This window comes from Lampris incognitus, chromosome 13, assembly GCF_029633865.1.
Source record: "Lampris incognitus isolate fLamInc1 chromosome 13, fLamInc1.hap2, whole genome shotgun sequence".
NCBI classification, from domain to species: Eukaryota; Metazoa; Chordata; class Actinopteri; order Lampriformes; family Lampridae; genus Lampris; species Lampris incognitus.
In genome coordinates, this window is record NC_079223.1 from 35,127,846 (window position 1) to 35,153,027 (window position 25,182).

At 43.6% G+C, this 25,182-nt stretch overlaps 1 protein-coding gene across 1 annotated transcript in view; it reads right to left on the reverse strand.

Annotated features, from left to right (window-relative positions):
* spock2 (SPARC (osteonectin), cwcv and kazal like domains proteoglycan 2) overlaps positions 1 to 25,182 on the reverse strand; it is a 46,627-nt gene that overhangs the window by 1,419 nt on the left and 20,026 nt on the right. Inside the window, exons 2-10 of the mRNA XM_056292173.1 lie at positions 23,290 to 23,298; positions 22,698 to 22,743; positions 12,261 to 12,375; positions 11,992 to 12,097; positions 11,071 to 11,179; positions 9,913 to 10,053; positions 4,785 to 5,003; positions 4,041 to 4,103; positions 1,291 to 1,422 (exon numbers count right to left, since the gene is read on the reverse strand). Coding sequence (XP_056148148.1) covers positions 1,291 to 1,422; positions 4,041 to 4,103; positions 4,785 to 5,003; positions 9,913 to 10,053; positions 11,071 to 11,179; positions 11,992 to 12,097; positions 12,261 to 12,375; positions 22,698 to 22,743; positions 23,290 to 23,298 — 940 coding nt within the window. The remainder of the gene's footprint in view (positions 1 to 1,290; positions 1,423 to 4,040; positions 4,104 to 4,784; positions 5,004 to 9,912; positions 10,054 to 11,070; positions 11,180 to 11,991; positions 12,098 to 12,260; positions 12,376 to 22,697; positions 22,744 to 23,289; positions 23,299 to 25,182) is intronic.

The window sequence follows — 25,182 nt, forward strand, 5'->3', positions numbered from 1 at the left end:
GAGCGCTCAGGACCTCAGACTGGGGCGAAGGTTTACCTTTCAACACGACAACGACCCTCAGCACACAGCCAAGACAACGAAGGAGTGGCTTTGGGACAAGTCTGTGAATGTCCTTGAGTGGCCCAGCCAGAGCCCAGACTTGAACCCCATTGAACATCTCTGGAAAGACCTGAAAATAGCTGTGCAGCGACGCTCCCCTTCTAACCTGACAGAGCTCGAGAGGATCTGCAGAGAAGAATGGGAGAAATACCCCAAATATAGGTATGCCAAGCTTGTAGCTTCATACCCAAGAAGACTTGAGGCTGTAATCGCTGCCAAGGGTGCCTCAACCAAGTACTGAGTAAAGGGTGTGATTACTTATGTACATGCAATATTTCAGTTTTTTATTTTTAATAAATTTGCAAAAATTTCTACAAAACCTTTTTCGCTTTATCATTATGGGGTATTGTATGTAGATTGATGAGAAAAAAAGGAATTTAATCCATTTTGGAATAAGGCTGTAACATAACAAAATGTGGGGAAAGTGAAGGGGTGTGAATACTTTCCGGATGCACTGTATATATACTATATATAAGGAAAGTGCTCAACAAATGAGCAAAATAATCCAGTGAGTCAAGTAAATTCTTTATGAGACAGTACAAGCCTGTTTCATGCCAGGCTTGTACTGTCTCATAAAGAATTTACTTGACTCACTGGATTATATATATGTATGTATGTATGTATGTATTTATGTATACACACACACACACACACACACACACATATATATACACACACACACACACACACACACACATATATATATATATATATGTTCAGCAGGTCTGCCTCTCAGTTTTGACGGGAGTCCTTTTTAATCTAATGAGGAATGGTGAAATCAATTTAAAAACATTGACTGTAACAGCAAAGAAAGGGCATGTGTTTGACTTTGACTGAATTTAATAGTTATTTCTGAACCTTGCCAGGGGAGCTATTCTTATCAGGTGCAGGTTCATTCCAACCGGCGCTCATTTATCTTGAAAGACTTTTCTCACACTGACAAGGGTTCCTTTAGAATGCAAATCTGTGGACACATGAATGTGGCACTGGTCCCTGCAGTGAGTTATGTTGCAGCAGCCCTTGGTCCTTTAATATAAAGGCAGCCTTGTGCAGATTGTGGAGATCTTGTGTGAGGCAGAGAGTGCATTTAAAAAAAAAGAAAAAAAGAAGCATGACAGAGATGGTTTTTCTCTCGATTTCTGAGGTTTTTGATCTGTTGATCTCTTAATTGCTTACTCATTAGAGACTCACCACAGTCAGGCTTTCCATGAATCCTGGATCCGTCAGTTTCTACTCCGTGCTGGTTGACACACCAGCACTCTCCCCTGTCACACTGCTGCTTCCTGTAGAAACCATCTTCATCACAGCTGGGGATGAATAGACCTGGCATTCACACAAGCCCACGCACAAAAACATGCATGCAAATATATTACACTCAGTCATGTACATCAAGGCCACCTTGGATTACATGCCTAATAATCTAACCCATTGCTTACAAACACCCATGGCACTGTGCCTCATCACACATAAGAATGTATGCATGCAGCATCTGCTGTAGCCAATTCCATATTCCATGAATACAAATGTAGTCATTGGGCAGGATAGGGGTGAACAGTGTCTAGTCAGCATATTGAACCGAGTGGCTGGCTTACAATAACTGGACAATGAAGGATACATGAGCTCGGAATCTTTTTCCATCTCTTTACCTTCATGTTAATAACCTTAAAAATGACATTTGATACCTGGTAATGTGGTTAGGCTAGTGTTACAACCTCAGTACTAAAAGAGGCTCTTATATAAAAAAAATGTATCACTGTAGTATTTATCATAGAGACAACACCGAACCTTGTTTTCTGCTCTGCAGGCAAAAGATACTAAGTTGTAGATCAGTTCTTCTAGTGAATGCATTGTCATACACTGATGAGCCAAAACATTAAAACCACTGACATGCAAGTGAATAGCATTGATTATCCCGGTGTAATGGCACCTGTCAAGGGGTGGGCTATATTAGATAGCAAGTGAACAGTCAGTTCTTGAAGTTGATGTGTTGGAAGCAGGAAAAATGGGCAAGTGTAAAGATCTGAGCCACTTTGACAAGGGCCAAATTGTGATGGCTACACAACTGGGTCAGAGTATTTCCAAAATGGCAGATCTTTTGGGGTGTTCCCGGTATGCAGTGGTCAGTACCTACCAAAAGTTGTCCAAGGAAGGACAACCGGTGAACCAGTGACAAGGTCATGGGCACCAAAGGCTCATTGATGCTCGTGTGGAGTGAAGGCTAGCCCGTCTGGTCCGATCCCACAGAAGAGCTACTGTAGCTCAGATTGCTGAAAAAGTTAAAGCTGGCTATGATGGGCAGGTGTCAGAACACAGTGCATCACAGCTTGCTGTGTATCAGACTGCATAGCCGCAGACCAGTCAGAGTGTCCATGATGACCCCGTCCACCGCCGAAAGCGCCTACAATGATCATGTGAGCATCAGAACTGGACCTTGGAGCAGTGGAAGAAGGTGGCCTGGTCTGATGAATTACATTTTCTTTAACATCATGTGGATGGCTGCGTGCATGTGGGTCATTTACCAGGGGAAGACATGGCACCAGGATGCACTATGGGCAGAAGGCAAGCCGGTGGAGGCAGTGTGATGCTCTGGGCAATGTTCTGCTGGGAAACCTTGGATCCTGGCGTTCATGTGGATGTTACTTTGACATGTACCACCTACCTAAACATTGTTGCAGATCAGGTACACCTCTTCATGGCAACACTATTTCCTGATGGCAGTGGCCTCTTTCAGTAGGATAATGCACCCTGCCACACTGCACACATTGTTCGGGAATGGTTTGAGGAACATGACAGAGTTCCAAGGTGTCGCATTGGCCTCCGAATTCCCCAGATCTAAATTTGATCGAGCATCTGTGGGATGTGCTGGAAAAACAAGTCTGATCCATGGAGGCCCTACCTTGCAACTTACAAGACTTAAAGGATCTACTACTGACGTCTTGGTTCCAGATACCAGAGGACACCTTCAGAGATCTTGTGGAGTCCATGCATTAGGGGGACCTACACAATATTAGACAGGTGGTTTTAATGTTTTGGCTGATCGTTGTATATCGTCAGGGATGGATGGATTTGTCATAAGATCCGATGTGCATGTTATTGGTAGCTGATGTTGTTGTATTTGAAATTGTTGTTGACATGGTTCGGGTCATGGTATGAACCCCATGCTAGTAAAATGCCCCTCACAGCATAACGGAGCCCCAAGAGCCCCCCCCCCCCCACTGTAGGGGTCAAGCATTCAGGTTTTTCCTTTAATTTGTCAATGATTAAAATATTGACTAGAAAATGAAACTGATGACCATCAATGTTCACATCTATACACCTGACAGCACAGTATTCTTAAGAGATAGTAAAGTCATTTTTTTCCTTTTTCTTGAAAGGTGATTGGTGAAAATGGATTCCTTTTGTAAGCTTTGATGTAATAGCCTGAGCTTCAACTGCTATGGAGCAGGTTAGGTGCACGGTTACCACAGTGAAGTGTTCCGCTTAAAGCGAACAACCAAAATCCCAGTGCTAAAATCAAACTTTACTTGCTAGCCCACTAATCTGGCTTTGGTAGACAGGCATCTGGCATGTAACTGTATCACAAATCAGATGGGGCATAACAGGGCTGTCCACCCAGTCTCCAAGAGACGAGCTTTGAAGGGGGTCTCTGAGCAGCAGGATGGCATCTTCTGCTCCGTGTCCTTGGAGAGTCCTGAGTCAGAGAGGCTGCCAAAATCTGCAGTACGCACATGTAGATACACACATATGCAAGCACACATGTGTGCACACATACACGCAACACACACCAATGGCTGCTATCCCGTGCTGTCTGTCAGTATCATGTAGTAATCCACAAGGCTGAACATGGGAGAATTTCCTCCTCCTGCTTGTCATCTGCATTAGGAAACCACTGTCTGACTACATACGATTGGGGAGGGATGTGCAGACCAACAAATACGTACCAAACTTCCTCTTTCCTCCCTCCTTTACCTGGATCCTCTCAAGCTCAGCCAGGCAGGGGGGCTCTGAGAAAGAAAGAAAACAAAGCTTAAAAATTCCAAATACAATTTAGCAAATACACACCAATTCATTCACAAGAGGGTATAGCAGCGCAGAAAAATTACAAATGAACACACGGCTCCAGGAGCCAGAAAAACCTGAATCCTCTGGAGAATGCATCTGATCGTGTTCCCCAACCCTTTGAAATTTTAAGACCATTTTACACATGTTCCCTTCATATTGTGTATTCACGCAGAGAACAGAGGCTTCTGGACAAGCTTGGACCCTAGACAGGGTTTCTGCTTGGCTGGCTGGCTGACAGACACAGTCTCCAAGAGCTGTGGGAGAATGGGGCTAATGACAAGCAGCCGTAATGTTTCTAGTGCCTGGTTGTGACCATTTTGCCTCAACAGGGGAACCAGAGGACGAGTGGGAAGACAAAATATGACCGATCAGCTTTTGACACGGAGCGAGCTACACATGAGGGTGGCTGAGTGAACTGGAAACATGCACAAATGGGAACAGGGACATGTGTGAGCATAAGAAATGAAATGACTGCATTTTTATGCATTCTTAACACTGTTGCATATGCAAATTCACACGCTCATGTGCATGCAAGCATAGATACACTGATACACACATACACATAATACACACTTGACACATACACCCGCCTTCCAAGCTAAAGTCATCGCTAGTCTACTCACTCTCTCTCCAGAAGCACAGACACCACTCAGCTGTGGACACCTTGCCATCTTTGAAGGAATCGCATGAGTTGAAGAAGGGCCGAATGCAGATCTCATATTTGTCTAGGTTGATGGCAGCCAGCTCTGCCTGGTCCAGATATAAGTCACTGTTGGTGTCCAGCTTGGAGAACATCCAGCCTATGGAGTCCTTACAACTGGCCACGAGGCTCCTGTCCAGCACTGTGGGCACAGAAACGCAAAAACATAATGAATATTGAAGCACACCTACTTCATACAGACTATGTGCTAATGCGGGACTTCTGAATGGACAGTGGACAATGTCAAAGGTGATCACAGGTAACAAATATCTGACAGATTTACAATATTCTTCACAATAGCAGTGGTGTTTTAACATCAGATATGGCTGGACTGTGTATGGTCAATGTTCAAAATTGTGGCCAGTTTGTTACAGGGATAGTCAGTGATAGTGTCTATAATGTGAATTCCTGGATATTAAATACACATCTGCAATTTTCTGTGGTGGTCCCGTAATATATGTTATTAAGTGTACTGAAGTAGCATATCACATGACATGGTTAAACTATGTTCGTGAACAATACCTTCCACTCATGTCTTGGGATGTTTGATTTGAAAGGACTTAATCTGATTGTAAGTATACCTATTCTAATTATCTGTTAATTCCCTATCCTCTTTCATCTGTTTCTATCTGAGGATGTCTAGTTTTTCTAATGCCCCTTTTCCATTACATGGTACCAGCTCAACTCGACTCGACTCGACTTGACTCGACTCGCAGAGTGTTGTTTTTCTATTACCATAACAGTACCCCCTCGGTGTAGCTGGTCTGCATTGATTTTTGTACCTGCTCCAGTTTTTTTGGAGCCTCGACAAAGGTGGTACCAGAAAAGTGGTAACAGTTACCAAAATGCCGGTACTTTCTAATAATGAAAACGAAAAAGTGCAGTCGGGTTGAGCCGGTACCATGTAGTGGAAAAGGGGCATAAGACTTGCTCTGTACTGACAGGCGAATTCACAAAGAATGGGTTGCTGCTGCTGACAGCACCATGAATTGCACGTCACTTGCAACTGCTATCTGCCCCATCTCAAGGTCTGATTCACAAAGGACATTACAGCACAAACACGCCCATAAGTTTTGCAGCTGAGTGCAATTTGCCCTTGCTTTGCATCTGATTGCAATCACTCACGTGGCAAAGTATATAATTGGTGGTGTTGCTCCAAGAACACAGTAGGCAAGTTCAATGTCATCCTTGATGTCATCAAGAATTGTTAGACCTGGCAATCTGTATCTGTGAATGATTTTGGTCTCGCTTAAATAAAAAAGTGATATTCTCCTGCAAAATATCTGCTCATGAGCACGCACGGCATGCCGATGCCTTTGCCTGGCTACAATCATTGCTGCCACAGTCACGAGAAAGTCTGGGTGTCAGTTACCACCAACTCTCTGAAGACGCTAATACGGCATGTGCTTGTTAGCGCTGGTTGTGAATTGGAGTTTTTTTGCAATGAGACTCATTTGTATGGAAAGGAGCCAACTTTGTGGCAAATGTATGTTACCTAATTTAAATACGTGCAAGTAGCACCGGAGCACCAAGATGCTATTTGCAGGTGCTTTGAGAATCACACAGTTTCTTTTTGTCTTATTTGTGCAGGTTTTGTGGCTGCTACAGCCATGCAATCCTTTTGTGAATACACCAGTGAGTGTTTTGTCAGTGTGATTGTTATTTGGGGTGCTTTAACTGTGCGCTGTCCCCGCATGCCTCTCGGCACTCGTCAGTCTAAACATGATCACTCAGTCAGTCAAGCAGCCAGTCAGTCAGGGACACTCACATTTGTAAGGCTGGCCTGCTTCAGCCAAAAATGCCCGGACCATAGGGCATAAAAAAAAAAAATCCTGAGTGTGTCTCGTACTGAACTTTAAAAACGTATCATTCCATTCAAAACAAGTGGAAAAAATAGTCCACTGAAAATTGACACTATCACCTATTTCCAAAGCAGATTCCTTTAAAGAAAACACACCTTCAAAGCTTAAAGGTCCCATGAAATGTCATTTCCGTGATTTGATGTACAGTATATATATGTGTGTGTGTGTGTGTGTGAGAGAGAGTGTGTGTGTGTGTGTGTGTGTGTATGTATATATATATATTTATATATGTATATGTGTGTATATATACAGTGCATCTGGAAAGTACTCGCACCCCTTCACTTTCCTCACATTTTGTTATGTTACAGCCTTATTCCAAAATGGATTAAATCCTTTTTTTTCCTCATCAATCTACACACAATACCCCATAATGACAAAGTGAAAAAGGTTTTGTAGAAATTTTTGCAAATTTATTAAAAATAAAAAACTGAAATATTGCATGTACATAAGTATTCACACCCTTTGGTATGACACTCAAAATTGAGCTCAGGTTCATCCTGTTTCCACTGATCATCCTTGAGATGTTTCTACATCTTGATTGGAGTCCATCCGTAGTAAAATCAATTGATTGGACATGATTTGGAAAGGCACACACCTGTCTATATAAGGTCCCACTGTTGACAGTGCATGTCAGAGCAGAAACCAAGCCATGAAGTCAAAGGAATTGTCTGTGGACCTCTGAGACAGGATTGTATCAAGGCACAGATCTGGGGAAGGGTACAAAACAATTTCTACAGCTTTGAAGGTCCCGAAGAGCACAGTGGTCTCCATCATTCGTAAATGGAAGAAGTTTGGATCCACCAGGACTCTTCCTAGAGCTGGCCACCCAGCCAAACTGAGCAATCGGGGGAGAAGGGCCTCGGTCAGGGAGGTGACCAAGAACCCGATGGTCACTCTGACAGAGCTCCAGCGTTCCTCTGTGGAGATGGGAGAACCTTCCAGAAGGACAACCATCTCTGCAGCACTCCACCAATCAGGCCTTTATGGTAGAGCGGCCAGACGGAAGCCTCTGCTCAGTAAAAGGCACATGACAGCCCGCTTGGAGTTTGCCAGAAAGCACCTAAAGGACTCCCAGACCATGAGAAACAAGATTATCTGGTCTGATGAAACCAAGATTGAACTCTTTGGCCTGAATGCCAAACATCACGTCTGGAGGAAACCAGGCACCTCTCATCACCTTGCTAATACCATCCCTACAGTGAAGCATGGTGGTGGCAGCATCATGCTGTGGGAATGTTTTTCAGCGGCAGGAACTGGGAGACTAGTCAGGATCAAGGGAAAGATGAATGGAGCAAAGTACAGAGAGATCCTTGATGAAAACCTGCTCCAGAGCGCTCAGGACCTCAGACTGGGGCGAAGGTTTACCTTTCAACATGACAACGACCCTAAGCACACAGCCAAGACAATGAAGGAGTGGCTTTGGGACAAGTCTGTGAATGTCCTTGAGTGGCCCAGCCAGAGCCCAGACTTGAACCCCATTGAACATCTCTGGAAAGACCTGAAAATAGCTGTGCAGCGACGCTCCCCATCTAACCTGACAGAGCTCGAGAGGATCTGCAGAGAAGAATGGGAGAAATACCCCAAATATGGGTGTGCCAAGCTTGTAGCTTCATACCCAAGAAGACTTGAGGCTGTAATCGCTGCCAAGGGTGCCTCAACCAAGTACTGAGTAAAGGGTGTGAATACTTATGTACATGCAATATTTCAGTTTTTTACTTTTAATAAATTTGAAAAAAATTCTACAAAACCTTTTTCGCTTTGTCATTATGGGGTATTGTATGTAGATTGATGAGGAAAAAAAAGGAATTTAATCCATTTTGGAATAAGGCTGTAACATAACAAAATGTGGGGAAAGTGAAGGGGTGTGAAAACTTTCCGGATGCACTGTGTATATATATATATATATATGTGTGTGTGTGTGTGTGTGTGTGTGTGTGTGTGTGTGTATATATATATATATATATATATATGTGTGTGTGTGTTTGTGTGTGTGTGTGTGGAATGGAGCAGTAATAATGGCCAGCATTTCAGGAAGAATGGGGAGTCAAAGAGGCCATCTATGTGAAGAGGGAACGAACCGGGCTAAAAGTACATGTGGCGCCATCTTACAATGCCGTGACTGCAAACATTCCCCAGTCCTCTGTGAATAGTACACATGGCCATTGAAACTCTAGTTAATGGTCACGGCAATTTGCATATGAAACTGATTGTTGGTTTCGGTTGTTATGCAACTGTATTGTTTATAAGGGTGGGGATACCTATTGGATAATTTCAATTTGGTAGTGGAACTACTACCCTGTTACTTGCTCTCAGCACTTATTGTATTCACTCATTTAAAAGAAAATCTTTCTTGCGCTTTTACTTTAACACTGGTTTTGCTCTTAGATGCTTGTTTAAAGGTGCACTTATGACCTCTGATGACTTGTAGTTCTCCTGATTTCCTACGTTAAATGCACTTATTGTAAGTCGCTTTGGATAAAAGCGTCGGCTAAATGATTGTAATGCAATGTAACACCTACAATCAGTTTAGACTGAAGAGGTCACTTAGATGAGTGATGAAATGTAGTATCTACCAATAAAGGTTGTGTCCAGAAGAACTGATTCAACTTTCTTTGATTTCAAGAAGAACGTGGATATTGAAATCCTATTGGATAGTTTCAGTTTGGTAGTGGAAGATCACTCATCCTCTCTCAGTCTTGCACCCCATTCACTGGACATTTTCTTGTAGTGACTGCCAGTAGGTGCAGGGTGATGACAAAAAAATTAGTTAAATTTTCACAATGAGAAAAACATTATTTTTATGAACACAGAAATAAAACAAACGTTTTTTGTTAATCTCTAGAATATAGTTTTAAATAAATTGGAAATAAGTTCATATAAAAGAGGTAACATGGGGGTGCCCCAGTGGCTCATCTGGTAGAGCATGTACCACATAAAGCTGAGTCCTTGCTACAGCAGCCTGGGTTTGAACCTGGCCTGGGCCCTTTGCTGCATGTCATCCCCTCTCTCTCCCCTGCGTTTCCTGTCTCTCTCTCTACTATAACTATCCAATAAAGACCCCCCCAAAAAAAATCTTTAAAGAGGTAACATGAATGAAGATGCATATGATAGGACCTTTAATGCTACACTAAATGACTTGCTCAGATTTTCGGCAGTGAATTGTCTGCAACTGAACTGATTGTGACTGACCTGATGCAGTGCTGGCCCGGGCTGTGGTGGTGACTGTCCCGGGCTTGCTGTTGTTGTTTTCCTTGGCGTTGCCCTGTAGCAGCTGGAACCAGTCCCTCAGACGGTCTCCCAGATCAGCCAGATCCTGCCCAGTGCAGCTCTCTGTGGAGGTTATGGGAATACATCAGAAGTGGTGCCTACGCTTTTCCCTGTGCTAGTGTTTGTGCATGATGTGTGTGTGTGTGTGTGTGTGTGTGTGTGTGTGTGTGTGTGTGTGTGTGTGTGTGTGTGTGTGTGTGTGTGTGTGTGTGTGTGTGTAGCGACAGTGCAGGCTTGTATTACTGTTTGCCATACATTTTTGTTCATCTGTATACTCAATTTTATGCATTATGAATACATTCGCATCCCACAGCGAATACAATTTACCAGTTACACACCTATTCATATTCAAGGCATAGCAGTACAGAAAATATATATCATATCAGAGGATTTATATGTCATAAATCCCTTCTACAAAAGCATCAATATATGATGTGTCAGGTATCGTTAGTCATCTGTATAGAAACACAACATACAGATTAGCTAGTGGTTAAGCCGTTCAGAATCAGAAATCAGAATCAGAAACACTTTGTCATTTCATTTCATGCACTTGTGAACATGAAATGAAACATGGTTTCCCCCAGCCCACAGCAGTGCAACACAAAGACAAAAACACATCCAAAAACTACAAGAACACATATATCAAAACTAACACATATATCTAAACAAAAAAAACAAAAAAAAACAAACAAAAAAATCAATGTCCAGGAGAACGAACGCCAGCCAGGATGACTGTCGGAACTGCCGGTCTGCATGGGCTGGCAGTTATCTTAGCCTGTCCCGCTTCCATGTCCTGTCAGACCACCCTCAGTGTTTCCTCTTCGGGTGCAGCTCCAGTCAGGGCCGTGGTCCCTGGGCCCACAGGATGCAGCAGACCAAGCTCTCCCAGCCGTTCTTTATATGAATGCAGAGGTCATTTTTAACCCACCGCATCTCTATACAGATGCCAAAGGGTACCTTGCACGCGTCATTTATTGGCGCTTTGGCCAAAGCGTCAATAAATGACACTGTGGGATGACAATGGGCTCGCATGATTCTGTGTCATTGTTATTTTGTGTATGTGTGTGTCAGTGATCTTACCATGTTTTGTCTCTTTAGGAACAGGGGCATCAGTTGGACAGGGACACAGGCCGGGACACTTCAGAGTGAGATCTTTTCCAGTAAGACATGCCTGCTGCTCCAGCTTGCACTGTAACACATATGCAAAAACATGCCCATATTATACAAAGGTATACAGACATGTTAGCAGTGATACTGACAACGGGGACCAAAAGAAGGTGAAGTAAAATAAGTTATTGCGGCACTAATCAAATATTCATAAAGGTGACCGACTGTATAGTTTGATTCAAGATCCTAGGCTTGCTCCTGAATGTGGCTTCCCACCTCTATCTGCACACAAGGTCAGTAAAGGAGATCCACAAGAAAACGCATAAATCAATAAGCCCATGGGATTCTGACACCAGCAGCCACCTACAGGTCCCCGTGAGGCCATACATCATGTCTCTTTGTCTCTGCTTTTCCCCTGAGAGGCGCCTTACTGTGCTCACCTCCAAATGAACAAAGCAACACAGTTCACGACATGCTCCACTGCAATAATAGTATAAACCATAGCATGTAGCGCATATGGAAAGTCAAAACTGTGCACATATGCCAGCATTCCATTCCATTGGATTAGATTAAAATCGGATTCGATCAATTCAGATCAGATTAGATCAGATCAGATTAGATCAGATCATATCAAATCAGATGAACCTTTAATGATCCCTGCAGGGAAACTGTGTTGTAGCAGCGCAATATTGATAAGCACAGACAGGTTGAGTACCAAGGGTGGCTATGCAACGATGGTCACTACTACAGCAATAAACTAAACAAACAAATTTACAGGTCAAAACACACATGCTTTAACATTAATAGTTGTTGTTTATGTGCACATTAATGTGGCTTATATGTGAGATACAGAAGTGGGTTAGGCTAGGTAGTTATGCACTTGCATCATACTACCTTTGATGCATAGTTGTGTCCATCCGATCCGCACACAGGTCCGGCGGAGGAGATGGGACAGGGCTGACAATTGCCCTCAGGAGACCTAAGAGCCGGCTGTTTGAGTCTGCAGGACAGAAAATACGATGAACAGCTCAGCCAAAGCCGAGTTCCCTTTCACACTTGGTCCTGATGACCTTGTGTGAAATGGAGTGAATTGAACTTTTTTTTTGTTGAAAATTTATGTGTGGACTCAGCTTGTTACTTGCCTATGGGGTACACCCACCCACCTGTGCTCCAGCTTCTTGCGGTTGACGCACACGGCTCTCTGATAGCCCTGGGCAATGCACACCTTATGTCGGCTGCATTTAACCTTCTGGCAGGGGTCCTTGGTGGTGTCTACATCTGCAGAGAAATAGATGAGAAAGTCGTCTATGATCTCTGTCTCTCTCGTTCCTCACAAATTCTTTCTTTTATCCCTCTCTCTTGTTCTTTCTCTCCTCTGCAGCTCACCCAACTGCTTCCTCCCTGTCTCTCTCACAAACCTCTCACCCACCTCCCTCCACCATGCCCCAGCACTTATCTCTTTACAACCTAATAACAGTCATAAGAATTCAGATGCAATCCTCCTTACACTGCAAAAAATGTCCATCTTAACAAGTCATTAAGTTGGGTAAGTGAATCTCAGAATTCTGTTTTCCATAGAACAAGTGAAAGACATGTAGGGTGTGATATTCTATGTTTCCAATGTACTGTTGTCTGTTTAAAGGGGCTATGTGTAATTTTTGGCTTTCCTGAGGCACAATATGACTAGTCAGCATCAGCAGGGTTCTGTGAATGCAGAGTTCTGCATTCAAAAAGAAATTTTAGCGTTCAAACCTGAAGTTTAAACCCTATTGGTTTTGTGCTGGTTTATTATTATTATTGGTGGTAAATGATGGTAAATGGTAGAGATATGAGCTTTTGCCCATTGATTGGAAGTTGTGTGCAAGTGCTGCACAAGAAATATAACCCCAGGTCTGATGGGGGCACAAAAATTAAAGGTCAATTTTGAAACGTAATAACGTCTAAGCTATAAGTCCGATTTACACGAAACTTGGTGCGGACATCCATTTATCCTCACACTACAAATTTGCCCCAAGAGCAATTAAAATCCACCTGACTGGATTTTTCACCATTTTAAATTTTTTGAAAAACACATTTCTGAAATCTCCTAACTGTCTGTCCAATTGCTACCACATTTTCAGTGGATCGTTATTGGACCAAGCTTATCAGAATTTGTATAAACCTCAAAATTGCATGGCTCAGCACATAAATGGACCAAAGTCAACAACTGTTGGGCCAGTCATTACAAAACTTGCAGGATATGTCCACATCAGTACCTGAAACATACCTTGAAAATTTCATTCAAATCAATCACTAGGGGGTGGTACAAATGAAAAAAAAAATGGGTGTGACATAACACAAATCAGACTACTACTACTACTACTACTACTACTTTCGGCTGCTCCTGTTAGGGGTTGCCACAGTGGACCATCCATTTCCATTTCTTCCTGTCTTCTGCATCTTCCTCTGTCACACCAGCCACCTGCATGTCCTCCCTCACCAGATCCATAAACCTCCTCTTTGGCCTTCCTCTTTTCCTCTTCCCTGGCAGCTCCATATTCAGCATCCTTCTCCCATTATACCCAGCATCTCTCCTCCGCACATGTTCAAGCCATCTCAATCTTGCCTCTCTTGTTTTGTCCCTATGAAAATCTTATCATCTTCAACTCTGCCACCTCCAGCTCTGCCTCCTGTCTTTTCATCAGTTCCACTGTCTCCAAACCATATAACATAGCTGGTCTCACAAACATCTTATAAACCTTCCCTTTAACTCTTGCTGGTACCCCTCTGTCGCAAATCACTCCCGACATGCTTCTCCACCCACTCCACCCTGCCTGCGCACTCTTCTTCACCTCTCTTCTGCACTCCCTGTTACTTTGGACAGTTGACCCCAAGTATTTAAACTCATACGCCTTCGTCACCTCCACTCCTTGCATCCTCACCATTCCACTGTCCTCCCTCTCATTCACGTATAGGTATTCCGTCTTGCTCCTATTGACTTTCATTCCTCTTCCCTCCAATGCATACCTCCACCTCTCCAGGCTCTCCTCAACCAGCACCCTACTCTCGCTACAGATCACAATGTCATCCTCAAACATCATAGTCCACGGAGACTCCTGCCTGATCTTGTCCGTCAACCTGTCCATCACCATCGCAAACAAGAAAGGGCTCAGAGCCAATGCTTGATGTAATCCCACCTCCACCTTGAACCCATCTGTCATTCCAACCGCACACCTTACCACTGTCACACTTCCCTCATACATATCCTGCACCACTCCTACATACTTCTCTGCAACTCCCGACTTCCTCATACAATACCACAAATCAGACTATAAATTGGAAATTGTTTATCCGGTCATAGCGCAACTCGCAGGATATGTTTCATAACACTGTTGAACCAAGTGTGTAAAACTATTTTGAAATCACTCAATAGGGGGCGCCACCAGTTCCAAACATGTGCATGGGCCTGCCGCAAATTTGGCCATAAATCAGTGACAGTTTGTCCAAACATCACCAAACTTGGTGGATATTTTTAATTAAGCTGTTGAATCTTTCAACTTCTAATGGTCTTTGTTGGCTTGAACCCCAGAATCACTGCTTGTGCTGTGTGATGCCATCCTCCCCAAAGACTTGGCTCGTACTCACAGACCTCAGCGGACTAGGCAGCAATCCCGGGAATCTGACTCTACCAAAGGTGTTAAAAACAGCAGATGTTGGCAACATGCTGGCTGTCCGCTATCTTTTAGTTTGACTTTGCGTGTCTTGTTTGCTTGAGAGGCATCCATGCTGTGTGTCAATTTTGAACTGCTGTTGTTATGCGGATCGATCGATGGAGGACAAAACTTAGGTAGCAATCACATATAGCACCTATTAAAAGAGCACTTGAAAAGAGAATCCAGAGAAATTCACTTGACTCAAGAGAATCCCTCAAAAAAATAAAATAAAAATAAAAATAAAAATGAAAAGAAATAGTATGCTTTGGAAACAAATGAAATTGCTTCATCCACTGGCTGATGTTTTCACTTAAGTTAGGAAAAAATATATTCTAAGACTTAGTACCAGATTTAAATTATTTGCATAGGTGGATAATTTTTGTAGTGTAGGCCAAAGTCTGCATCGTTAGCATCCTATCCATCAGCCTCTTTGCTAGCAGCTAGTGCTTGACTATGTGTCAGCACCACACACATACTCATATGTCACCACTGTCTGTACCTAGCGGGCTCACTAGGGCCCAGCCACATGTCATGCCCTAGTCGCCTCCATCCCTCAGCCCTTTTTCACTTAAACTATATATTACCACTGAAACAACACTGCTTATTCACCGCCTGCCACCGCAGGCTTTATCTATAGTATAGAGCGGCTAACCATGTAAAAATTAGGTCATTCTTCTTCTCCACTTGTTGTCGATGGTTTTATGATAACACAGCAATTTGGCTGGCAGACTTTGGATCTCCTCTCGTGTCAACTCCATCAGCTGGAGGAGAGTTAATGCCGGCTGAATCACAGGATTATCAGAGCAGACCATCAGATATCTGATTTGAGAGGCAAATCCAAAACAATATACCTCCCTGTCATGGCTGAGCTGGTTGTACAACGCACTGCGAGTGACTTCTCTGCTGGGGAGAGGCAGTGAGACACAGAGGCATCAGCACACGGATCTCTAACTTCTTCATCCGTTTAGACTGTCAAGAACATGAACCAAGCCTTTTCCTTTGGTCAGCCTACAGTGTCTCCGAGTTATTCACACATCCCAGAATCCTCTCTCTCTCGCTCTCTCTCTCAATTCAATTCAATTCAATATTTGCTTTATTGGCATGACATACGTTTTTGTACATATTGCCAAAGCATGTAAAACAACAGCAACAATTTTCAATTCTCTCTCTCTCCCTTATTCTTCTCCCCTCTTTCTGCTTCCCACTTTCTGTCCCTGGCAGGCTTAATGTTTCATCCCCCCATCTTAAATCACACCAGTGGCATCAGCAGAGTCAGAGCACAGTGGGCCAGGAGCCAGCTCTGCCTCCTCCGATGCTTTCTGATACAGAACAGGGTGGGTAGAGAGTGGAATTTCAAGAATATGGAGGAAAGGAGTGGATGACAGAAAAGGGGGTAAAAGACAATAAAATCGCTGGAGACGAATTTGTAAAACTAGCTGCAGGCGATTTTCCGTTTTAAAGCCAGTGGTAATAGCTGTGCTGGCAGTAGTAATTCCCTGTTGTGCAATGCCTCAACGGAAGACTTAATAAATTCTTAAGCCAAATAAATGAAAAGGAGAAATGCAAACAGACAGCAGATAATCCTTCTTCCTAATAGTAAAACATTTGTAAATAAATCTTTTTGGTAGCGAGGAGTGACAACACTGGCACAGTATATTGTGTTGTGAGTAAAGAAGCATAAGGCGGTTGTCTGAGCCTGATGTTAACTTAACAGGCTTCCACGGATTAAAGCAGTGCCTGCAATGATGACGTTACCATAGCAACAGGCTCTCGGCAGTCCAGGAATCATTTCTGGACCGTCTGCGATTTGCAGCTCAATCTGGTATTTCTGAGAACTCACTCATTCTCCCTCTCATAACGCTGTTGTTTCTACAACTCTCCCAATCCCTTTTTGTCACATCTACCCCTCTCTCACCCTCCCCACTTGTTTTATTTCTCCTCCCTTAATCTTTTTCCTTCTTTTCCTGTATAACCCAGCATTTTCCTCATCTTCTTTACCTTCACTTCCTCCACCAATCATAATTAACTCCCTTATGTAAACACACACACACACACACACCACATCCTTTCCAGCTTTCTGGGAGTGTCTCCAATGGTATTTTACTGAAACCCATAGCCGTTAACCTCTCTTAATTAGCCTTGCAGTGCTCCAGTTGAATCCATTTCAGATTTGCGTGTAGCTGATTCATGCAGACTGCGGATGCTGGCCAGAAAGCTCAGGCCACATCTTCATCATCCACATTCTGATCCACTTGGAAAAGAGTCACAGTTTCTAATATCATCAGAGCCGTCTCTTCGTCTGGGCAACACTGGAGGCGAGTGTGTTCATGCTGTGTTTGATTGTAAAAATCTAATGAAATAAGTGATTTACATTTATTTTTTCAGCATTAGGTCAGATATTCTCATCCAAAGTGATTTGCAATGAGTGCAGCAATAGAATAAGCTTATTTCACAAGTGACCAATAGTGAAGAAGTGCAAATATCAGGGCTATTGTCACCTTACAATATCACTGTTGTTGTTAAATGACCATGCAAAATGTATGGGGGTGGTAATTACCGTGTATAGAGGAAAGGTAATGTGATTCAGTGGAGAAACAGTTAAATGGGGTTTCCTGCCAATGATAAATGTTAAAAACGAGTACTGGTTTTGCTGTTCTCACTAAAACGGTGTATTCATTATACAGTTGGCAGGGAAGATAGCGCAAAATATGACATTAGTTAAATTGAGGCTCAGACTGGAATTGGGGAAATCACTAAATCAGTGTGATGCCTTCCTCCATCTCTTGCTGCACAAGCAGTAGAGGCAGAATGCAGAACACAGACTGGCGAATTAGGCCAGACTGTAGCAAGAAGGCGCAGTGAACTCCTATGCAATCATGAACACAAGCACCGAGGTTGAAAATTTGACACAAAATACCACTGACAGGCGGCAGAGTGAAAGCAGGAGGGGAGAGATGGGGGAGAATTATGCTGCATTCTGGTTGAGTTGTAGGAGCTTTAAAAAGGAGAGTTTTAAGAGAATAGGAGGGAATTGCCGATGCAAATGTCCAATCGGGAGATAACTAAACCCTAAACAGGGCTCTGGGCAGTCACTATCAAGGGCGGATCTGACATGAAGATGTTGTAAACTGCAAATATGCAGGGCCGGGGTTGTGTTTGCCTAGCACTACAGCCTTGCAAAGAGTTTGGGCCGGAGACACTATGACCTTGTCAGGAGTGATGGATAGGCGGGGGTTGTGTGTGTTGAGTTTGGAAGCAGGGAGAACAAGAAGTGTGTCATCAGGTCATTAAAGCACACCAGTGTACACTTAACCTCTCCATCTTTATGTATGTGCATGTTTTAGCGGGCATGGAGAGAGGCACTGGAATCCCTGATGTTAGACTGTGTGGAAGCCTGCCTAAGGAAACTTTTTCTTTTACCCTTGCAAATGGACTGGTAGAGACAACTGACTGTTGCATGGCTTGTTCTGAACCACAACCTCAGTGTTAACAGGATTGGAACCCAGTGACAGTCTTGCATAAGGCAAGATTCCCAGGGAACAAGAGTAGCTCAGTCTTGTTGAGACTGTGTTCGAAGTGATGGACAGGCATGCAAATGAAGATGTCAGCAAGGCATTATTGTATTTAATGACTATTTACAAGCATGTATGTGTGTCTATGTGTGTGCCCGTATGTCAGTTGCTCAATTCCCTCTAGAGGTATTAAACTCTAGACCTTGCTGACTGCTGCAGAGTCAGCATCTTTTCCTATCTCCTTAAAGTTGGCCATTGATCTGAGCCATTGATTCTTCAGAAAGTGTCCAATCACCTGGTTGAGATAAGCTTCTCAGTGAGCTGGGTAAGCTTGCTACTGCATAAATAATAAGATTAAGCTTTTCATGAGTGATGAACACAAACCCTTAAAATACATTTTGCATTTTTGTGTTTGACGCTGGTGTGATTTGTGTTCCGTTTGTACGCATGCATTTTTATTTGTTTGCCGAGGCTCATTCACACATGCTTGAGTTTTTAAATTACGACTGGTCTCGATCATTGCTTTTCCTATAAAGACAGATGATTAAATCACAGGACGGGTGGGAGTTGTTCGGCTGACAAATTATCCGTAGAAATTGACAGCAAATTACCCTGACCTGTTCTTCTCTTAACAGAGGGCTGGCTGAAGTGGAATCAACCACAGCGGTGTCTGAATGCAAATTTCCACTTCTATCTCCAGTCACTGTTGTCCGCCTGTGCCTGTGTGTTAGAATGCTGACAGCTGAAAAGCTTTGTCCTCCTTATGAAAGCACCGAGGGGGCATAGCAGTCTGTTCTGCCTGGCCAGGGAACGAGGCCTGCAGGCTATACCTAAGTGTCAGATCATTCCGACTCAGGAGTGAAGACATCACACTGATTCAGTGACTTCTCAGAGGGAGAATCCCCTCTTTTCTCTTCTTTGCTTCATTAGGCCAGCCATAAAGGAAGGCGGATCAGTGATGGGAGATGGCACCCTCATGTCGCAGAGGGATAGATAAAAGGGGGTTGATGGTGTTTGGATTGAGAAAGACGGCACTTAAGCACTATTCATCTGACAACCCGGGGCAAAAGCTTTGCCATCGCTGGAAACATGCATGTGTAGATTTTTTTTTGATTTTCCACCCTTTTTCTCCCCAATCGTATCCTGCCAATTGCCCCACTCTTCTGAGCCATCCCAGTTGCTGCTCCACCCCCTCTGCCAATCCAGGGAGGGCTGCAGACTACCACGTCTCCTCCGATACATGTGGAGTTGCCAGCCGCTTCTTTTCACCTGACAGTGAGGCGTTTCACCAGGAAGACGTAGCGCGTGGGAGGATCACACTATTCCCCCAGTTCCCCCCCTGAACAGGTGTCCTGACCGACCAGAGGAGGTGCAAGAGCAGCGACCAGGACACATACCCACATCCAGCTTCCCACCTGCAGACACGGCCAATTGTGTCCTTAGGGATGCCCGACCAAGCTGGAGGTAACACAGGGATTTGAACTGGTGATCCCCCTGTTGGTACCCGGACGCCCTCCATGTGCAGATTTTACCCAATTCTTGCCAACCTCGAGGCTGATTATCACATGTTAGACGACCATGTTGAAAAGAAAATGAAAAATGTCAAAGCAGTAACAATGCTATCAGATGAGATGCAAACATCAGGTGGAAGAATTCGGCATGAATTGTAAAAACAAAACAGACCTGGCGCCTCTGCTGGGTGTTTGAACAGCCACTAGGCTTCTGAATGATAAATAATTCATTATAAAAGGTGAACCTCATAGATGTGCATCCACCCCAAGACACAACCTGGTGGGGAATCTAAACTGAAGGAACATGTCTCCACCCTTTTCCGCTATTCACATCATTTTTGATGCCGACAGTCAGTGTTGCCTATGTGCTTCCTCTCACTGATCAAAGTATCACTTTGTGTAACCTAACACAACTACACAAGCCCCAAGGGAAGAAGCAATGATACTGCACTGTAATTTACAGGCAACGCTGCTGATGGCCCGATGTTGAGTGACAGTGAGATAAAGAAGAGTGGATAATGACTATTGTGGCTGCTCATCAGATAGCAGGCAATGCAAAAGAAAGAGAAAAAAAACCTAAAGGCAGAGATGTACAGTAAAGTGGTAGAGTCATGGTGAATGTCCATACCAGCCAGCTGTTGTAGTATAGCCCTTCTCCCCTTTTCTCTCTCTCTCTGTCGCTCTCATTGTCTCTCTCTCTCAAGAAAGACTTTCAATAATAAAAAAAAATTGTTCAGTAACTAGGCTGGCTGCTCTTCTGCTAAATTTTGCAGCAGGTCTTTGCAAGGATGAATATTTATAAGGTATAGGATGGGCTCGCATTATAGGAGAGGAACTATTTCTCTGTCTAAAAACAAACCTCTGAGCTGAGTACAGGAGAAAACAACAATACATCTTCTTCTTTCAGCTTATTCACTGTTTCTCAGGGGTCGCCACGGCGGATTTCATAGTTTCCATCGGTACCCTGTGAAGGCACAGCACCAACGGCGGTCATTGTTAACCCGGGCCTTGACCGATCCAGTAGTGAACCTCAACCTATCCGGTATGGTCTTATCAATCTGCATAAGGATTTGGCAAAATTTTACATTGGATGCCCTTCCTGACACAACCACTAACCCTATGGACAGGGGCACAGGTGAAGCGCTGGATGCCATCCCAGTATTCATGGACTTACGCCCATGCCTGTCGCAATAGAAAACAACAAAATACATGAAAAATATAAAAAACCGTTTTATCTCCCACATTCCATGTCTCAAGACATATGATTAGTTCCACAACATGTCTGTGAATGTTCTCATTCATCCAGGTCATGGTTATCCAAAGGAGTTGAATCGAGTGCAACTGGACTTGGTATATATCCGTGAAGACATTTCGCCTCTCATCCAAGAGGCTTCCTCAGTTCATGTTTAAGCATCGGGACACAAAGAGCCATGGACATCTATAGCTCTGACAATGACTCCAAGAGGATAATTTCTGAGTCTCATCACCAGCCAGTCAAACTAGCTTCGTCTAGTCAGAAAGGCACGAACTGAGGAAGCCTCTTGGATGAGAGGCGAAACGTCTTCACGGATATATACCAAGTTCAGTTGCACTTGATTCAACTCCTTTGGATGACATATGATTAGGTTTATTGCATGTATTAAACTGATTACTTAGTAGAGATTTAAAATGAGAATACAAAGCAAGCATCTTTGATGAAGGTCAGTTCATGACATAGAGCAACACAACTCATTCTGAATTTATCGAGTTCATAAATTTGTTCATGTAGCTAGTAGTTTAATGGGTGGCTGCTCTTTCTATGATATTTTCCACTGTGAATTTCTGTGTAGTAATGTGTGTATCTTCTCAGATACGAGTATTTTTAACTAGCTTCCTTTGGTTTCTCAGCCTTCTGTGCAGTTACAGCATCTATCAAGGTGCTAAGTGTTCTACATCCATCAACCTTTCTCAGCTTGCTTATTTCACCCAGTCCATAATTATCCTTATTACTAAATAGACATACACTTGACAGGAAAATTGTTGATGTCAGAAACTACATATACTAAATCATCCTATATTAGCTCCCATCCCTGTCTCTCCTGTTCACCTCCCGTGTTCCTTTCTCTATGGCCCTTCAGTGGAAGCCATAATTAGCCCTTCATGAAGCCTTCGAATATTGCACTAATGGACTTCGCCATTCGGGCAACTTCATTTAAGCTGCAAATCAAGTGACAGCCGTCAGGATTTAGTTTCGTTTCATGACTTCACCTGTCAGAGGCCCAGTTAAGGCTGGAGACACTGCAGGATACATGGGGGAGGCTGCAGACAGAGCCTGCCCATGAGGCCCCTGCTAAAATGCATTAGAAAGGAAATAGAGGGGAGGATGCATTGGTGATGGGTGTGTGTCCAGCCAAAGCTTAAAACCTCCTGGGGCAGGCAGATAGGATGCAGTCAAGCAGTTGCAACAGAGTGCTAACATCTATTAACCTTTTCACTGAGAGACCACTGTGAGTGTGGACAGAAGCTAGCACAAGAATACGAATATGGAGTATGCACAGCATTGCCTGATACAATGAACTGATAAAGGTCTGGTGGGCTGCACAGTGCAGCCACAGGCCATGACTCTACTCTTTTCTCTATATGATCCATGCTGCAAGCTAGCAAAACCCTGTCTTTCAAGCAATCACTTTTTCTCTGGCTTCATTGCGTTAGTGTGGAGCCCTGGGCAACAAAACCAAAGCAAAAAACTCTTAATCTGCCTGTCCAAAACTACATCAACTTTCCATCAAAATACAAATGAAATCAATGAAATTGCAGTCTGCACTTACTAAACGATCTAATGTTAGAGTTTATATATGCACTTGTCAAAGAGAAAGCATAATTTAGCCAAGCTGAGGTTTACTCACTCTCATTTGAGTCCTGATTTTCATCCCAAGTACGGACATAGTCATCCTGCAGAAACATGAGAGACAATTTACTGTCAATTTCTTTGAATCGGGTGCCGTTTGACACAGCTGTAATGCAGAAAACTAGGGTGTGCAGTGCATTTGACACGGATGAAAGCATTAGATATGAACACTTTGTCACCGTCACAGAAGAGAATTGAGTTATTGCACATATCATTGCACTATGATTATGATGTGGACTCGAGACTTACAGTGTGATTCATTAGGTAAATGAGTCTCACTGGAGACAGATGGCCATGTACTGTGACTGTACTTCTGTCTGGAAATGAGCCAAAGAATCTGCACTCAATGCCTATGTGAGACATATGGTGTTGGGATGAGCTGGCTTTCAAGTGCTCTGTCCCTTTTTTTCCACTTAATTAGAACATTAATCGTTCTAATTAAAATGGTCAAGTTAAAAGAGACACTGAGGCAAGATGACAATAAAAGACACAAAGATAAAGAAGGGCAAAAAGATGAGGGAAAGAGTCATTAATGACAAGTAGTCACACAAAAGGGAGTTAAGGGGATTTTATAAAGATGCAAAACTGACCTCTACCTCCTGGTGAAATGGCAGCAGCGGAGAGAAAAAGACTGGATGTTAGCAAAGTAGAAAAGACCAATTTCAGATGCAGCCTTTTAAGATACATTTCTTGATATGCGACACACTCAAAATTTGATAACTTTTTTTTTAAGTTTTCACTTTAGGACTATAAAAAGGAGACCTGATGTTAATTCCAGTGTAGCACAACAACATAAAAATAACGACAGCAAAACAGCATTGTATCAATCAATCAATCAACCAATCAATCAATCAATCATTACTGATTGAAATGTACATTGTCAGGTGACCACCCTTTGCTTCCAGATAGGACACAATCATTGAAATTTATATGGATATATAATTGTAACAGTTTAACGACCACGGCTGTGTGGACTTGCTAGCCCTTGGCTAACGGGAGGGACCCTTTAGTTGACTGGTTAGTGGTTCCCGGCTGCCCCCTGAATTCTTGCTACATTGATCCGTTAACCAAAGGCTAGCGAGTCTACATATCCGTCGTCATTACACTACCCCCCCCCCTTCTGGAAGTGCGTCCCCGCACTTCAGCATACCAGATCCCTCGTGCATCTGAGCGCATATGCATCCCATAGCTGCCACCATTGTAGCGAGAATTCAGGGGGCAGCCAGGAATTGAACCTGGGTTCTCCGCACGACGGGTGACTGCATTTATCTGTCAGCTAAAGGGTCCGACCCGTTAGCTAGTGAGTCTACACATCTGTGGTCGTTACACTGTTACATAATCATAGAAAAGATCAATTGCAAAACAATACAGGGATAACGCCTTCTTGTGCATTGCTGTGTCTGGAAGGAAAAAAAAAATGTATGAGTTACTCAAAGATTACAATCTGCCTCCTTACTGATGACACACAGTAAAACACACGGCACCACGAACATCTCCCACTCTGGGAGTCTGCCAAAAAGCTCACTTGAAAGGCAATAAAGCCTGACACAACCCATGAAATAAATACCCCTCATAAAGGCAGACAGGGACCACCTCACTGCCCCTCGCAGTTCTATTTAATAGAGGTAAATATTTGTATCAGTGGCAAGGGCTCCACTCAACCATTTTAACCTCCCACCACATGTCGTCGTCGCTCCGCTCTGCAAACTATGAGGCCTCTCGCTCGCTCTCTCTCTCTCTCTCACACCACATTTAGAACGTTGTTCTGGTTTACTGTTGGATGCCAAACAGAGAAAAGACTTAGCTCTGCATGCTGTGAAAGGAAAAGTAATCTACAGATGTTGTGTAAAAGTTTTGAATAAAAATAAGTTGAAATACTGTAGCAAATTAGGGGGGGCAGCTCGGGAACCGCCGCAGTCGGGACACGAACCCGGGTCCCCAGCACTACGGGCCACTACGTTAACCAGTCGACTAAATGGTCCGACCTGTTAGCCAAGGGCTAGCAAGTCTACTTGTCCGTGCACATTACACTACCCCCTCCTTCTCCTTCGGCGCTTCAGCATGTCAGCTCCCCCACGCTTCTGGGCGCACGCTCTTCCGACGGCCTCACGGTCTCACCAACCCACTTCTGACACCAATGTAGTGAATTCGGGAGTCGGAGCCCGGGAACCGCCACAGCCGGGACGCGAACCTGGGTCTCCCGCATCACGGGCGACTACGTTAACCAGTCGACTAAAGGGTCCGATCCGACTCGCTAGTAGCGAGTCTATTTATCCGTGCACGTTACAATAGTTTGGAGGGGAAAACTTTGCATCAGCAATAGAGTGAAGCCAGCTTGCAGAGTCTTCTACAAACTGCCTTTAAACAAGCCAACAGGTGACTTACAGTGGAGAATATTACATGGAGCTGTTGCAGTGAATTCTTTTATCTCTAATTAATCACACTGTTTCTAATGAATGTCCTTTCTGTGGGTTGGTGTTTTT